The sequence below is a fragment of the Manis pentadactyla genome, chromosome 10, assembly GCF_030020395.1.
Source record: "Manis pentadactyla isolate mManPen7 chromosome 10, mManPen7.hap1, whole genome shotgun sequence".
NCBI classification, from domain to species: domain Eukaryota; kingdom Metazoa; phylum Chordata; class Mammalia; order Pholidota; family Manidae; genus Manis; species Manis pentadactyla.
The window spans coordinates 103204231-103220774 of record NC_080028.1 but is presented as its reverse complement, the minus strand read 5'-3'; the positions used below and the strand labels follow the sequence as shown (position 1 = coordinate 103220774).

General features: G+C 61.5%; 1 protein-coding gene across 2 annotated transcripts; it reads left to right on the top strand.

Moving 5' to 3' along the window:
* The first annotated feature begins 1910 nt into the window (after positions 1-1910).
* Positions 1911-14901, top strand: LFNG (LFNG O-fucosylpeptide 3-beta-N-acetylglucosaminyltransferase). Of its 2 annotated transcripts, none has more exons than XM_036932937.2 (8): positions 1911-2443; positions 6844-6892; positions 7309-7408; positions 7526-7679; positions 7779-7864; positions 8327-8492; positions 8956-9041; positions 14764-14901. In XM_036932937.2, the coding sequence occupies exons 1-8, from the start codon at positions 2015-2017 to the stop codon at positions 14804-14806; spliced, it is 1113 nt and encodes a 370-aa protein (XP_036788832.2). In that variant the 5' UTR covers positions 1911-2014; the 3' UTR covers positions 14807-14901. The 2 variants fall into 2 exon arrangements, with proteins under 2 accessions (XP_036788832.2, XP_036788831.2); XM_036932936.2 differs by lacking the exon at positions 14764-14901 and adding an exon at positions 9234-10366.
* The last annotated feature ends 1643 nt before the right edge of the window (positions 14902-16544 follow it).

Genomic DNA, 16544 nt, shown 5'->3' with positions numbered 1-16544 from the left:
AGCTGCACGGACACCGGGTCAGGACTTGACTTCAGAGGCAGTGGGGAGCCATGGAAGATTTCCATCTGTGTGTGCAGGGGAGCAAGTATGATTAGAGCTGCCTGGTTGCTGAGTGGAGAATAAATAGAGCAGGGAGACTGGGGACAGGATGCCCGAGAGGGGGAGAAGTAGAGGCAGTGCAGGAGGTTCTGTCTCACAACAGCCCAGATATGGAACAGACAAGAGTTGGTGGGGGAGTGGGAGGTGCAAGGGGCATGTGGACACAGAGACCTTTCAGGCCTGAGGCTGGGCTGGGGCTCTGGGGAGCATGTGGGGGCAGGTCGCTCAGTCATTGGGTCCTTTTCTCCCCTGCCCACCCCCACCTCTCCAGCTGCCTCAGGCTCCAAGGCTGGGCTCTGGCTGATGGGGGAGGGGTTTATGGCAGGAGGTGACGCCACGGGAGACTTGTCACTTGGGCACCGACAGCACCATCTGCTCAGGCATCTGCCTGCCTTAGGCGGTGCCTGCTAATTACCTGGGGGGTGGGGCAGGAAGAGGCCTGGGAACCCTCAGCCCCTGCCCCATCCCACGACAGAGGGGCTAGGGCCCCAGGGCCCTAACAGCAAATGGGCCCCAGCCCCGTGGGCGGGAGTCAGTAGCCAGGCCAGACGTTACCCAGTTTTTTATAGAGCACCCACCGTGTTCCAGACCCTGTCCTCTGGCAGCTGACGTTCAGGTGGACAGAGAGAGAGACCCCAAAGGGGCGTGTAGACAACTAAAGTGCCATTGCAGGAGAGTGGCGAGTGCTGTGAAGGGATGAGTCAGCTCTAAGGGGGTACTGTGTGGCCATGGTGGTCGCAGAGGGCCTTTGGAGCAGGGGATGGCTGAGCCCAGGAGGGAGGGGAAGGAGGCGCAGCCAAGCGGAGAGCCGCCCCCAGCCGCGCTTCCGGAAGATGATGCGGGTAGGGGGCTCGGACCGAGTTCCTGCGCCCCGGGAAGGGGCTTGGCCACTTCCGGGCCCCTTGCCCCTCACCTTCAACCCCGGCTGCTGGCGCGCATTCCTGCCGCCCCTGCTCGTGCGGTGGGCCGGCCGGCCCGTGGGAAGGGCCGGGGTGGAGGCCGCGTGTGCCGAAAGGCGGGGCCGGAGCACAGCTGGGCCACATCTGGCCGGAGCGCAAGGGACCAAATGGGACAGAAGGCTGCCTTTCATCCCGCGGGGAGAGCGGCCACCTTAGTTTTATGTCTCCATGGGGCGCCTGGAAGATTTAGCGGGATCAGTCTCCTGACATTGGGCCGAGATTGAGGAAATCACCTCTGGGGCTTCGGGTGGAATTTGATTCAGGGGCTTTCTCGCTGGAACCTCGTGTCCCTACCGGAGGCTCAAGCGGCTAAGCCCCTCCTTGATATTAATAACAGCTGCCCGGGACCCAGCGCTCAGGTCCACCCGGGCGCCGCCCCAAGGGGAAGAAGCCGGGCGCCGAGAGGGAAGTGGACAACAAGGAAGTGAGGACGTCTCTTACGGGACGATGGAGCCCGAAGCCCCCGTCCCAGAGGCCCGATCACCGCGCCGAGGGCGCGTCCCTCCGCTAGCCAGAGGCCGGGTGCAGCCACCGCTGGCGCTGGCCAACCGGGTTTCCCTTTCGGGCTACCAGGGCAGGCCCGGACCAAAAGCCCCAAACCCCTCTACCTCCCGCAGGGGGCAACCCGGGAGGGGCGGGACATACACGTGTGCACAAGGGGCGGGGCCGCAGGCCCGCCCCGCTGTTCCCAGACCCCCGCCGCGACCCCACGTGGGCGCCGCTGGTCCCGGGGGTAACTTCGCGAGGCCCCGCCCCAAGTCCAGGGAGCCAGTGAAAGCGCGGCGGGGGCGGGGGCTAAAAGAGGCCCCGCCCTCGGGGAGGTGCCAGTCGCGAAGGTTTAAGAGCTTCGGGCGCGGGCGGTGCACAGCTGGACGCGCCACTGGACCAGAGACGGTGGGCGCGGAGTGCGTGCAGAGCGCACGGGGCAGGGGGCGCCGCGCGGCCGTCACTCCACCATGCTTAAGCGCTGCGGCCGGCGCCTGCTGCTGGCGCTGGCGGGCGCTCTGCTTGCCTGCCTGCTGGTGCTCACGGCCGACCCACCGCCGCCCCCGGTGCCAGCCGAGCACGGCCGGCGCGCGTTGCGTAGCCTAGCGGGCCCCGCGGGGGCGGCCCCGGCGCCCGGGCAGGAGGCAGCGGCGTCGCCTGGAGTGCTTGCCCGCGAGGTGCACAGTCTGTCCGAGTACTTCAGCCTGCTGACCCGCGCGCGCAGAGACGTGGGCCCGCCGCCCGGGGGCGCCTCCCGCCCCGCTGACGGCCACTCGCCGCAGCCGGCGGAGCCGCTCGCGCCCCGCGACGTCTTCATCGCGGTGAAGACCACCAAAAAGTTTCATCGCGCGCGCCTCGACCTGCTGCTAGAGACCTGGATCTCGCGCCACAAGGAGATGGTGAGCCACGGCGCCTGGGCGCGCGGGCGGGGCAGGGGCGCGCCGTCTTGTCCGGCTGGTGGCGGATCCCATGGGCGCCAGGGTGCACCTATGGCCACTGGACTATCTGGAGGCTGTGATACCAGCCCATTCCCTTGCAGTCCAGTGTGCCTGGTGGTGCCACTCCCCTCGTACAGTGGTGGAGGTGTCTTTTGGGGTTCCGACCCCAGCTGACTTCCAGAGCCCTGGGTTGTGCGCACTGACTCTCCACTAGCCACCAGTGGTTAGGGTTGGTGCCCTATGATGCTTCTTGCCCTGCAGACATTGGAGCACATTAGTAGGTCATTATTGACTCCAAACCTCCTCTAGGCAGATTCTGCGTGGGGCATCCACCTGGGCTCAGGCCCTTCCCTGCGAGGAAAACTTTCCTTGGGTGGTGGAATAGGGGGTTAGGACACTGGGGTGTAGGGCCGGTCCCCATCCAAGTCTTTGCTGTGGGATGGGGAACAAGTTACTGCTGAAGACAGCCTGGCCATGGGGGTGGGTGTTGATGGCTCCAGGGGGTACATCTCAAAAGAAAGAGGGGGACCCAGCGGAGAGGGAAACAAAGTGGGAGTACTAGGTTTGGGGGCTGGGCAGAGTCTCTGGGGCCCGGAACCTTGTGTCTACCACATCTCGGCTGAGTGCTGGCTTCCTCACATACATAATAAAGACACACCCCACTTTGAAAATTTGCCTCGAGGCCTCAGCAGGACGGTTAGGTTGGGGCGGGAAGAGGGCAGAGTGTGGGCCCTGCCAATGGAGGGGCCACAGGGGAACATCCCTGGGCTGGGGATTCAAGGACATTTGAGCTTGGGATGAAGTCAGAGACCCTTAAGAATGGGAGGGGTTCAAAGAGGGCCCCCACACTTCTTTCTCCGTGTTCAAACCCTTGAACTTTTGCCTTGTTGAGCCCTTTTGGGACAGAGCTCTGGGGAGGTCATGATGGGGGGACACGGACACAGGGTCCTATCTGGTCCCAGCGTGGGAGGGGCCCTGGGGGTTCCATGGCAGCTTCCTGGGAACGCGGCGTCCCTTTCCCAGGGGCTCGGGCTGGCGGGAGGGGCTGGCGGGGGCTCTGGGTTTTGTTTGGCGGCTGGGCCGTTAGGATTCCCAGCGCCCGGCGGCTCTCACGCCGGCCGCTTGGGCAAGGTAACAAAGCCCCTTTCTCCAGCGGAGAAAGGCGTCCGGCCTCTTGTGTGCAGCTATGCGCTCCATGGGAACCGCCACTGGCGCGCTGGCCACTCAGGTTGCCTGGCGATGAGGGGGGTCTGTGGCCCCCCCACATCCCTGACTGACAGCCCTCATGGGGCACCATCTCTGAGCCAGGCATACCCCCAGGATTCTGCCTCCTTGCTGTGTGACCTCTGGCAGCTTTCAGCCCCTCTCTGGGCTGCCACTAGCTCTGAGAACCTCTCATCTTGGACTTTGGGAACTTTCTCCAGCAGAAGGGATATGTTAGGGGGTTTCAGGGGTCAGTCCCAGCTGAGCTGGGTGATACTGGCCAAGCCCTAGGGGCCTCTCTGACACTCAAGTTTCCTCATCTCTGAAATGGGGAAAGCATCGCCCTTCTAATACAATGTTATAAAAACGGACTGGCAAAACCTGGAGGTGCAGGGAATGAGCCTGGCCAGCCCTCAGCACCGGGGTGGGGCCACCACTCCCCGGGGCCCTGGCCTCCCCACTGAGCGCCACTCAGGTTTCCTTCATGTCAGCTGACCCCAGAAGAGGTGGAATCCGCCCCTAGCATCAGTTCATATGGCACAGCAAGCAAGAGCCCCCCTTGCTGTGTATTGGTGGGGCAGTCGTAGCTGTCCCAGCAGACGGTTCTCCTCTCCGGGTCCCATGCAAGGTGATTCCGACCCAGTTTGATGGAGGAGACTCAGGTTAAGTCAGAGCTGTGGTGGGGGAAACCCGGAGAGGCTGTGTGAGCCCACAGTAGGCTTCTGACCCCTGTGGTGGGCAGGGGAAGACTTCCTGGAGGAGGTGCCATTTGAGCTAGACTGAGAGTAGAGAATGCCCAGAAAGGGTAACCTGAGGGTCGTGCAACTGGAGTGGCTGGGAGCGGAGGGGAGTTAGGATGGGGGCCCAGCCTTGAAGTCCAGGATGAGGGACTGGGCCTTTGGCCCACACGGTCCTCCCCACCCCTCCCAGGAGCGGGCCAGGCTGCAGGGCCTGTCACCGCAGGGCCACAATTGTTGGGGGAGAGCTTGGCATCCTGTGTTTCTTTGAATCGCAGCTCCAGGAACAATGCCGCTTCCTGTGGGTGTCCCCCCCGCCCCCCAGCAGCCCTGCTGCCCGCCCTGGCTGCCCAGCACTTCCTCCTCCAGCCGCATCGGGGACTGGGGAGAGGCCTGGGGGGTCTGGGTCTGCAGCCAGGCTGAATTAGTGCCTCCTCTGCCCCAGGGTCTCACCACTGCCTCCTCTTTGGGCCTCAGTTTCTGTACTTGTATACTTGGGTAGTAATGGTGCCCACCTCCCAGGGCCGTTACGGAGCAGAAAGAAGAGTCAGTGCTTTGCTCTGGGCACACGTGAGCTCTTGTCACACCCAACGTACAGACTGGGAAATTGCGGCTTTGAGCGGAGGGCAGCCTGTCTCCTCCTCTCCTGGTTGCTCTGATGTGTGGAGAGTGGAGGCCGGGCAGGTACCCTCGCACCCCACAGCCCCACTCTCCTTAGAGCTCTGCTCAGAGTGGGCAGCCTTGCTCTCCCGCAGCTGAACAAAGGTGACTTTAATCTCCATAGCCTCGGGCTGGATTTTTAGGGCACCACCAAAGCGCGGGAGAACAGGCCTCGCTTGATCTCATTAAGAAAGCATTTTCCTTTTAATCCAGCAGCAGCGCGTCTGCCCTGGCTGGCCCCAGCCTCCCACGGCATTCCTGGGCTGCAATGCTGGGGAGCGGGCGGAGGTCTGGGTACGAGTCTGTGCGTGCGGGCCGCCCTGGGGTGTCTGCTGGGCTCTGGAAGGAGGGGGCGCCTGTGCAGAGAGGGCGTACATGGAGCTTGCCACCCCCTAGCTCTAAGCCTGTGCTCTGCAGCTTGTGGCCTCACCAGAGTATGCCCAGATCTGGGGTCGGGCTGGGCATGGAGCTGGCTGCCCAGGTGATGGTGGGTTTCTCAGGACCTTGGGTATGTACTGTGCACCAGGCCTGTACAGGTGGTCCCTTGGACCTGTTTGTGCATAGGAAACAGGCCTGGTAGGCGCAGAGTTGGGGGGGGCCCACTCTGCCTGTGCTCAGAATACCTACACCGGGACCCAGGCTTTACACGCAGCCAGGCCTGGGTGTGCGGGGCGGCACGCGCTGGGCGGGCCAGGCAGAGGAAGGAACATTCCCCCCGTGTGCCGTGTGCCGACGGGCCCAGGCGGGCGCCGGCAGCTCCTGGCCCCGCCCCATTGGCCCTCCCTCTTCTGAGGAGCGATCCTGGCAGGGGTGGCCCTGTGCTGGCACAGGTGGGGCTTTGATGTGGCCTTGGGGCAGGCCTGTCTGCAAGCCTGGGTTTCCTGGCACGGGCAGCGGGAGGAGAGCACTGGGCTGGTATGAGTGCTGGGGGCACTGATCTGTGGGCAAGGCACGGACAAGCTACTGCAGCCTACCAACCATCGGTGTCTCCATAGAGCAGCAGTGGCCACTTTGGCTCAGAGAAGGTGACCTGCCCAGCTGGTCACACAGCTGGGGTGCAGGGGCCCCAGCTCGAAGGCCCAGCCCAGAGGACTGCAGTGCTGCGGCTGCACCCCTGCTTGCCGGACCTTGCGCCTAGCCTGACCCAGTTAACCAGGCCAGCTGTATGGTAATGGACAGCTCGGCCACTCCTGCTTAACGCGGCCGAGTTAAGGCTGCCCAGAGCCCCTCGCCCTGCAGCCCAGGACAAAGCTGGCGGACAATGCCTGGTGATTCATCCTCCCTCCGGGCCCTTTGTCCGCCAGGGCTTGGCAGCCAACCAGAGGAGGCCTTTGTCCCCAACTGATTGAGACTTGGCTTCCCAAAGCCGACCTCCTCTGAGCCTGATCCCCCACCACCCTCTGCCCCCTCCCGCAGGCCGGGTGCTGTGTCAATAAGGGTGTGTGCCCCGCCAGGTGCATGCAGAGCAGGCGGGAGCCGGTTACCTCGTGGAGGGGTGGGGCATCCCACCTGGCTCGTGCCAGCACAGCCGCCGGGCGAACTGGGACCCAGCTGTCCACATGGTGGGGTCTCTCGCCACTCAGGTGGGGCACTTGAGCGCCACTCTGTGCACTTGGGGAAACTGAGGCCCAGAGAAGGGTGTGGAGTGGGTGTGACTGAGCTGTCGCAGCAGAAACCCCAGGGTGTCCAGCCCTGGACCCTCACAATGGCCCAGGTGGGGGACACAAAGCTTCCTGTTCAAGGCCACATTTCTCCTTCTAGACCTTCATTTTCACCGATGGGGAAGATGAAGCTCTGGCCAGGCGCACGGGTGAGCCCTGGACGTGGGGAGGCGAGGGGGCTCCCCTCCCGCGAGGAAACCCTCCCTTCTGTCCCCCTACCCCAGCCCCTCCCGAGAGGTTGTAGAGGCCACGGGCCTGGGAGGACAGTTTACTCAACTGGGTTGCTCAATGCCCCGCCCCACCACTCGGCCCCCCCACCAATTCTCATGCAAATGAGGCCCTTTCAGCTCCGGGGCCCTTTGAGCTGATGTGGAGCAACAGGTGGCCGGTGCTGGGAAAAAGCTGCATGAATGGACAGGGCGGGCAGGGCTGCCTGGTGAGGGTTGGAATGGGGGGTCACCGCCTGTGTCCTCCACAGGGAGGGGCTGTGGGGCACAGCTTGAGTGCAGGCTGCCCTCTGTGAGCCAGTTTGGACCCCCTCACAGCCCCCTCCCCTTGTCCACAGGCAATGTGGTCAGAACTAACTGCTCGGCTGCCCACAGCCGCCAGGCCCTCTCCTGCAAGATGGCTGTGGAGTACGACCACTTCATCAAATCGGGGAGGAAGTGAGTGTTGGCCTCTGGCTGGGGCCCCAAGTGCATGTCCCCTGACCTTTCCAGGCTCCTGCACCACCATCACCGAGCTTTTGCAGACCCTCCCTCACTGCCCTGCCTCACCCCCAGGTGGTTCTGCCACGTGGACGATGATAATTACGTCAATGTACGGGCCCTGTTGCGGCTGCTGGCCAGCTACCCCCCTACACAGGACATTTACATCGGCAAGCCCAGCCTGGACAGGCCCATCCAGGCCACAGAGCGGGTCAGCGAGCACAAGGTGGTGAGTGCTCCACCCACACACGCCTGAGAGTGCAGGGTGCAGGCTGGCAGCGCCTCAGTAGCCTGGGGCGGGGTCTCACCAGGCTTTCCCCTCCCGCAGCGTCCTGTCCACTTCTGGTTTGCTACTGGTGGGGCTGGCTTCTGCATCAGCCGGGGGCTGGCCCTGAAGATGAGCCCATGGGCCAGGTGAGTGCCCTGGGGCACAGGTGAGGCTGCCCCACTGGTCAGGCTGCCCTCGGTCCCAGAACCCCCCCACCGTGGAGCCTGACTTGCTTCATCTTCCCAGACGTGGGTGTGCCCAGCCTCACAGGGCCCCCTCCACTGCCCACTGGGTGGTCAGCACCAGGCCCAGGCACCACTGGGCAGGCAGGATCCCTGCGTGCACCTGGTTACCCCTGACTCAGAGAACCAACCATCAGGCTGGTACAGAGGACGGTGCTGCACTGGGGGTCCCAGGAGGGAGGGAGCTGCTGACAGAAAGCTGGTTAGAGTCATAGACTGCTCCGCAGCCTGCTTCCGGGGTATGCACCCCTCCTCTCTGGGCCCTGCTCCTTCCACGCTGTGCCCAGCTCTTCCTGCTGGGTCCTGCCCTGTGCCCGCCTCTGCTCATCCATTGGCCCTTCCCTCCCCTTCCGCCCCCTCCGGCAGCGGGGGCCACTTCATGAGCACAGCCGAGCGGATTCGGCTGCCAGATGACTGCACCATTGGCTACATTGTGGAGGCCCTGCTGGGTGTGCCCCTCATCCGCAGTGGCCTCTTCCACTCCCACCTGGAGAACCTGCAGCAGGTGCCCTCCTCGGAGCTGCATGAGCAGGTGTGCCTCTCCAGGCCGGGGAGGGTACCTGGACAAAGAGCCTCTGGGAGAAAAATGAGATGGGAGGGGGGAGGTTTGGGGGTGGTTAGGAAGGGCCCCACTGCTGGCTGCCACCTAGACACTCAAACCCCCACGCCAGTGGGGACGCTGGGTCAGGTCCTGCCCTCTGTCCCTGCCCTCTTGTCTTCAGTGCAACACATTTGGCCTCTTCCTGCGCCCGTGCTCTCACCGAGGCTGTGACTATCAACCTCAGCTGAAGCCCTCTGCCTGGGGCTTTGTCCTGGGGTGTGTGGAGCAGGTGGGGCGTGCAGAGCAGGTGGGGTGTGGTGCAGTGTGGCTCCCAGACCTTCTGCCTTGGCTCAAGGAAGGGCAAAGGGCAGGACTGTTCCCTTGTTCAGAGCCAGCCTTGGGCAGAGCCTGGGCATTGGGGCCCCTTCCAGCTTCGCTTTGCCCCTCCCCACAGGTGACCCTGAGCTATGGCATGTTTGAAAATAAGAGGAATGCTGTCCATGTGAAGGGGCCCTTCTCGGTGGAGGCCGACCCATCCAGGTGAGGAAACAGGCCTAGCTGGGCCCCCTGGGATGGGCTGGAGCTAGGGCTGGGTGTTGCCAAGCAGCGTGACTATAACCTGTGCCTCCAAGAGCCCTGCTCAGGGTACGGTAGAGCCTCCAGTGCAGTGGGCCTGAGGATGGTCACTCAGCACCCCAGCCCACAGACCAGCCCCCCACTCTGTCCCTACAGGTTCCGCTCCATCCATTGCCACCTGTACCCGGACACACCCTGGTGTCCTCGCACCGCCGTCTTCTAGCAGCCATGGCTAAGACCCCGTCCCTGGGCACCCCTGGTATCCAAAGGGCCCGGGGACCCCTGTTGTGCCACCCTGGCCTTGGCATTCGAGGTTCCCCAGGGCTGTGCCTGTCCGTGGAGCAGACTGCTGAGCAGCTCTGCTCGTGGAGGAGCAGGCAAACCAGCAGCCTGGCTGCCTCCCCATGCTCCGAGGGCAGTGGCCCTAGAACCCATGCCCGGAAGAATCTGTCTGTCAGGTCACTCAGAAGGCAGTTGGTGATTATGAATTGGGGCCTTTGGGCAGCATGGGACTGGGGGCTACTCTGCAGGGGTGTGCAGGCGCCTGGCCCTTCCCCTCCCCTGCACTCCCAGGGGAGCTGATGCTCAGTGAGGGAGCGCTGGGTTTGGGCTCAGTGTCCCAGATCTGCTCCCCACACTGAGCACTGGCCCCCCCACTGTGGCTCAGAGCAACAGCAGCTACTGCCTGCCTTCATGCAGCTCCCCATTAAGCCCTCAGTGGCTGCCCTCCCAGCCATTTGCGGGCAAGGGTCTTCTGGGCCCTCCTAGCCGTCTTCCCTCTGTCTCCCCGTGGTGGGGAGTCAGAGATGCATGTTGTATCTCCTCTCCAAAGTAGAGAGAAAGTCGCCCATAGTGGGTGTGTCTGTAAATATTGTGACAGTATTTTTTTACTGTGTGTGTTTTTTGAAAAGGGGGGGGTGGGTAAAAAAGTAGGATGTTTCTGTCTTTTTTTTCAGGGGGTGGGGGAGGGTGTTATTTTATCTTTTCTGTGGATCAGAAAAAGCAGAAGCCAAACCAGGGGTATTCTTTGTTGTTAAAGCAGATGGAAACATCTAACACTGTGTATTTATGTGTCTGGACTCTCCCGCCCCATTCCTGCATAGTACCTGTCTCCTGCAGGCCCAGCTTGGTGCACCTGGCCTGTGAGCTGTGTTTTGTCTTCTATTTTTCTTTCTGCAAAGACATAGCTAGGAAAGTGAATAAGGGAGAAGTTCTCAGGGAATTGAAGTGTGGTTGCTATGGTGATATCCTTTGCTGTGAATAAAGGTGCTCTTTGGGGCAATCCCGGGTCCTGGTCTTGACTGGAAGTTGGTGCATGTGAGGCGGCTCCTTGGCAATGGGGGCTTGTGTGCACGCACATGGGGGAGGTGTGTCGAGAATCCCCCAAGCCAACTGAAGCAGAGGAACCTGGGATCAAAATAGCTCCTTTCAGGTGCCTGAGGCATGGTCAGCAGGGCCCCCCTGTGATGTAGTCACGGGATCCCTGGATCCACTCAGAGCAGCCCTGAAGCCCTGTGGCCCCCCGCTTGGCCCTGGACAGCTGCCGGGGCGTCCAGCCCTCCCTGCTGGAAGGATGGACACTTTCTGTGGCCCAGCCTCGAGCCCCCTCACCTGGCTTTGTCCCCATCACAAGCCTACGAAGGCCACATTCTTGTCCCATTTTGCAGATGGGCAAATGGAGGCTCAGATGAGGTGATGCCTAGGGTCAGGTAGCTGGAGGGATGGAGAGGAGCTCAAACTCGAGGCCTGCTGGGCCTCCTCTCGTGCAGTGCGGGTGACCCCTCACTTGACCATCCCCTGGGAAAGGGCTGGATGCCTGGGCTGATCTCCGAGCTACCCTCCACCCCAGGTCCCCGGAACCTGGGCCCGGAGGCGCACGGCCCCACCCGTGTTCGCTGCAGAAAGCAGCTCCTCGGAGCCTTTTCTTCCTCAAATCGAGCCTTGGAGGGGGTGGAAGCAGGGTGGCTGCTCCAGCCACAGCTGGGGAACTCCCTCCCCTCCCCGCCTCTGCAGCCTAGGGCTGCCCTCACTTCCTCTTCCTCTTCCTCTGACTGAGCCCCACACCTCCCTCTGGCTGCTCCGCCAGACCCCAGGCCCCCAGCTGCTCCCTTGCAGGTACTTGCTCTGTGGGCCTAGGGGGTGGTGCAGAATGTTAGCCCCACCCCCTCCCGATAAACTTGTTTGCTCCCCTCAGCTGGCTGTGGGGGGTGGAGGGCTTCCTCACAGCCCTTGTTGGCTGCCCAGCCCTGGGGGTGATTGGCCATGGCCTGACCCCCCTTGACTTTATGCAGCCTTGAGTCAGCAGTGTGATTTCCAGAGAGGGCTGGGACAGTGGAGGGAAGGAGGCCCCTTACCATCACACAGCCTGACCCTTGTCTGGGGGGCACCTCCACATGGTTGCCATCATCCCTTGGCACCCACTGTGTGCCAGGCCAGTGGAGGTGTTGAGCGTAGCTCATAGGCTGGCAACAAGCCCATCCAACAGACAAGGAGCCCAAGATATGTGGGGGTGGGCTGTCACAGCGGAACTGCAGCCACCTGTGGGCAAAAGCCTGGGCCCCCTTCCTGCCCCATGAGTCAGCAGCCTCTGCATGGTTGTGCGGACCAGGCCTTGCCGCAGAGCTGGCGGGCCCCAGGGCACAGCTGTGGCCCGGTGGAGTCCGCCGCAGAGCTGGGGCCTTCTAGATCAGTGGTCCAAACTGGCCCCCTGTGGGGTGGGAGCACTGAACTTGGATGGGTGGAGCCCCTGCCCCCACCCCCCGAGAAATGGGGCAAAAGGTAAATTCGGCCTAGTCCCTGGTGCTCCCTGCCTGGGAAGGGTGACAGAGAAGCACAGGCCCCCTTGCCAGCCCCTCTCTCTGCACAAGAGGCTGCGGGAGAGAGGGAAGTTCCCTGTCAGCAGAAGGGGAAGCGAGTCCATGGGAGGCTTTCTGGGAACTGGCAGCCTGCTTTCCCCCACCCTCGTTGGGTGTGAGGAAGGGGCCTTCCCCCCCAGGATGAGTCATGGAGTGGGAGAGGGGAGCTGGCTTCTCTGGGAGGAGGCGCAACAGGGTTGGGGGGACGCAGCCGTGCTCCACCCACCAGGCTAGTGGCTCACTGCATAGGGTCCTTGCTGGCCCCTCCCAAACTGCCAGTCATTTGTGGTCTGAAACATAAGCCATGAAAACAACAGTGGGGCTGCTGGGCACTCAGGGAGGCAGTGCCACCCAACCTTGGCTTCCAAGCTGCCAGGCAGGCAAGTGCCTGGGTAGCCAGAGTGGAGGCAGGGCCAGAATTGAGAGGGGCTGCAAGGGGTGCCAGGGTGAGCTGCCTCCCTGGCTCAACTTAAATGACCTTCCCTGCAGCCAGGCCTCTCAGCCCACTTCCCAGAAAAGGCCCATCTGAGCTGGAGTAGGACGGCTTTGTGCAGGTGGAGTGGGGGCAGGAGGGCAGCCAGGTCCCTGCACAGCCTGGACAGAGGTGGGGCCCATCAGGATGCCTGGAAGGCTGGGAGGTGGGGCAGATAGTGGACTCAGGTCTCTACAACCCTGCCCGTACCTGACCTGACCACCAGCTGGCAACCAGGGCTTTCCTAGGCTCCAGCCGCGGGAAGCTAGACCCTGCTGGCAGTTTCAGCCAGCCCAGCCCCCTGTGGACCTGGAGTCAAAGCACAAGGGGGTGACCAGAGCCAGCCCCATTCTTTTGTCTGTCAGACTTTCAGTCTGGCTGCCCCCAACCCCCGGCCTTGCTAACTGTTCTCAGAGGTGCCCCTTCCCCAAGTCATCTCTGAGCCCAGGGTTGGACGCACAGAAGGCATTTGGTACATCAGGAGGGTCCCAGGGACTTGGGACCTCCTTGTCCCGGCCCCTGGAGGCTGCCCACATCAGGTCACCAAGCTGTTTGGGAGCTCAGAGCTGCACCCCGCATATGCCCTCTGCCGGCCCTGTCCAGGCATCCAGGACCGTGTAGGACCCACCTTGGTCCTTGGGCGCCAGCTGGTGGTAAGAGTTGGTAGTTTCTCTCCCAGCCCGAATCCACCTTTCCCAGGGCTCCCGCCAGGATCCAGAGCAGGCACAGCCAGTGCAGTCCGTTGTTTCTCCTAAAACTTCACACTGTGAATCTGAACGTAATCATCAATATTTGGCTCACACAACGTGTAAAGTCGAGGCGCCTGCTGTCCTGGCTTCTCGTGGGGCGGCCCCTGCATCTGCTCCTGGCTGGTCCGGGGGATCAGTGCGTCCTCTACCTCAGCCGAGGGACCGCTCACCATCTGCTCTAACGCCACGGTCACAGCTGAGCCCCAGACAAGCAGCGTGAGGACCCTGGGGGCTGGCTGGGAATGCAGATTCTCGGGAGCTCCAGGGCGGCCCCCAGTTTGTCCACAAACTTGGCTCTGAGTGTCTTGTCCTCTGAGGACCCAACACTCCCTGCTGGGCATCTGCCTCCCCCTGGATATGCTCTAGTCACGTTGGTGTCCATGATCCTTCCACATCCTTGGCTTCCCCTCCTGCACCCTGCTCCTCAGGGCCCACTGCATGGTCACCCTGCAGGCCTTGCCCACCCCGTGCTGGTAGCTTTCCTCTGCATTCACCCCCTGTCTGTCCAGCTCCCTCCCTCCAGTTTCCTGACCTTGCTGGACCTCAGATCCCTCACCCGTCCTGGGCTTGTCCTCCTGGGGTGAGATTCCAGGTCCAGGCATGCCCTTGAAGTCACCTTTATCTCCTTGGCCTCTCTTGCCATGCCTGTAGTCTCTGACCTGTGGCACCCAACCCTGCTCTGGCTCAGTGTCTGCACCCAGGTAGCTGGAGGAAAATGCCCCTCCAGCCTCCCTCTTTTTCATGAGACCCTCAGCTGCAGGGGGTCCACATTCCTGTCCGTGGCCAGCCCCTCGCCTGTGACCAAGGTCCCAGCCCTTCTTGGTCACTCAGGTACATCAGTGTACCAACTAACTGCCCTCCTTCCCCTTCCCCACTCCCCTGGAGTACAGGGTCATTCCTGTCAGCCTTCCCAACATGCTGTAACCTCCCCACCTCACCACACACACACACACACAGACACACACATGCACGCACACACGTGCATGCTTTTCTGGGCCATGCCCCCTCCAGCTAGGGCACAAAGGGGAGCTGCTGCTTGCCATCTCCACGTCCTCCTGTCCTGTGTTCTGACAACCGTCAGCCTTCAGCACGCCTGTTCTTGTCTGCGACACCAGGGTGTCCAGGTTGCTGAATCCTCTGGCCACTTCCCTGTCCTTGTGGAAGCTGGCCATCACAGCATTTGGCTTGGTCCCTCACCCCTCCTTGACACTGTCTCCATGTGGCTGCCAGGACGCCCACTGTCCTGGGCTTCCTCCCGCCTGACGTGTCACTCACTCCCTCTCCTGGACACTGAACACTGGGGGCCCTGGCCCCGTCTGTGGTCCTGCTGCCTCTTCAGTGCCCACTCCTGGGGGGATGATGAAAGGCTCAAGGCTTTTAAAAATATATATTTTAAAATTGAAGTATAGTTGATATGCATTAAATATTCTATTGGTTTCTAGTATACAACATAGTGATTCAACAGTTGTCTACATATTAAATCCTCCCATAACTAGTGTAGTTACTGTCACCATAGGAAGATGTTAAAGAACTGTCAATATATTCTCTATGCTGTACTTTCATCCCTGTGACTAATTTACATTACGATTGAGATTTTGTGTCTCTTTAAGGCTCATGGCTTTAGACAGGATCCAAGCCAAAGACTCCAGCTGACCGTGTCCACTCAGTGCCCTCCCAAATCGCAGACCCCTAATTCTGCCACCTCTTCACACCTCTCCTGGGATATCAAATAGACATCTTAAGACTCACCATGTCAGAAACTGGCTCTCTGACCTCTCTCTGGTTCCAAACCTGCTGCCTCCCCAGCCACCCATCTCAATTTTTGACAATACATCCCCCCAACAACTCAACCTAAACCTGGTACCCATACATGGTGGGCCAGGAAGTGCTATGCACGTTCCTCGCAGATCCCTATCCCCTCTCGCTGCCCCATGCTGGCTGCCACAGCGGCCCAGGTTCCCTTCCCAGCTCAGCAGCCGGGGGGAGGATCTATGAGCACGAATGTGAGGGTGCGGTCTTCTCAGACCCTCCAGGGCTTTTGCCTCCCCAGAATGATGTCAAACCGCCTACATGAGCCCCACACCCCCCGCTTCAGCTCCAGCCACCCTGCCCCTGGCTCCCTGCACCCTGGCCAGCCTCCTTGCTGGAACACACCAGACATGTATCTCAATGCCTTTGCACTGGTTGTTCTCTGCTAGGAACTTTCCTCAGATACTGTCAAGATCAGCTTCTTGAGTTAGGCAGAATAGTGGCCACCAGAGGGTCCACGTCCTAATCCCCCAAATCTGTGAATATGTGACCTTATATGGCAAAAGGGACTTGGTAGATGTGAGTTAAGGATCTTAAGATGGGGAGCTTCTCCTGGATTCTCCAAGTGGGCTCGCTGTGATACACAGGTCCTTCTGAGGGCCAAGCAGGAGGGCCAGGCTCAGAGCCAGAGGCGGAAGATGCTGCACTGCTGATTTTGGAGAGTCAGTGGCTGTGAGACAAGGAACCACGCTATCACTGTGCCCTCCCTGATACACAGACAGGGAAACTGAAGTCCCAGAGGGGCAGGACATGCCAAGGGTCTTTCCTCGTGGCCTCTGGATCCCGCTTCAAACACGAGCTCTCGTCCCCTTTGGGTCCCTAGGCCAAATGTCCCCAGTTCACTCTCCTTACCACAAGCACCCCCAGAAATCCCAGGGCCTTAAAGCCCACCCTTGGGCGCTCAGCATCACCCCCTTGAGGGCCCACCCGTCCTCTGCTCTCTCCCCAGGAGCCGGTCAAATCGCATGCCGCTGGTCCAGGCGGCTGGTGTGTGTGAGCCCGAGGCAGAGGCCCCACCCAGTGTCCTGCCTGCCCAGGTGCTCCCACTCCCTGAGAGTGGGGCACTGGGGTGTGGGGGGCAGATGCCAGGAATGCCAAAGGGGCCGGTGTCTCCCCCTGGGCCTCCCAGCTCCCTCACCCCCTGTGCCTGGCCTGTGCATCAGGTATGGGACACAAGGGCTTCCCTGGTCATGAGGCACGTCCTCCAACTCCACGGGATCCCAAGTCCCCTGTGAGGTGGGTGGTATTACCCTTAGAGGAGGAAATTGAGCTCACCGGACCCCCAGGGTCATGTGCTGGGTAATGTGATACCTTCCGAGCCGGTTTCTCAGATGAGAACAAGAACAGCCATTAACATAAATAACCAGTTGTTTACACAGCAAAATGGGTTTATTTCCCAATGGCAGAGGAATTACAACTGGATTCCCCAAACCTGGGGAACGTCTGCAGCCGAGGAAGCTGGGCGGGGCTGCTTTGTACAAGAGCCCATTGGAGGAGACGGGCAGTGGTGGCTTCTCATTGGTTGAGGAGTGGCAGCTTCCCATTGGCGGGGCTGTCGCCAGGGCGGAAGAAACCTTTCTCT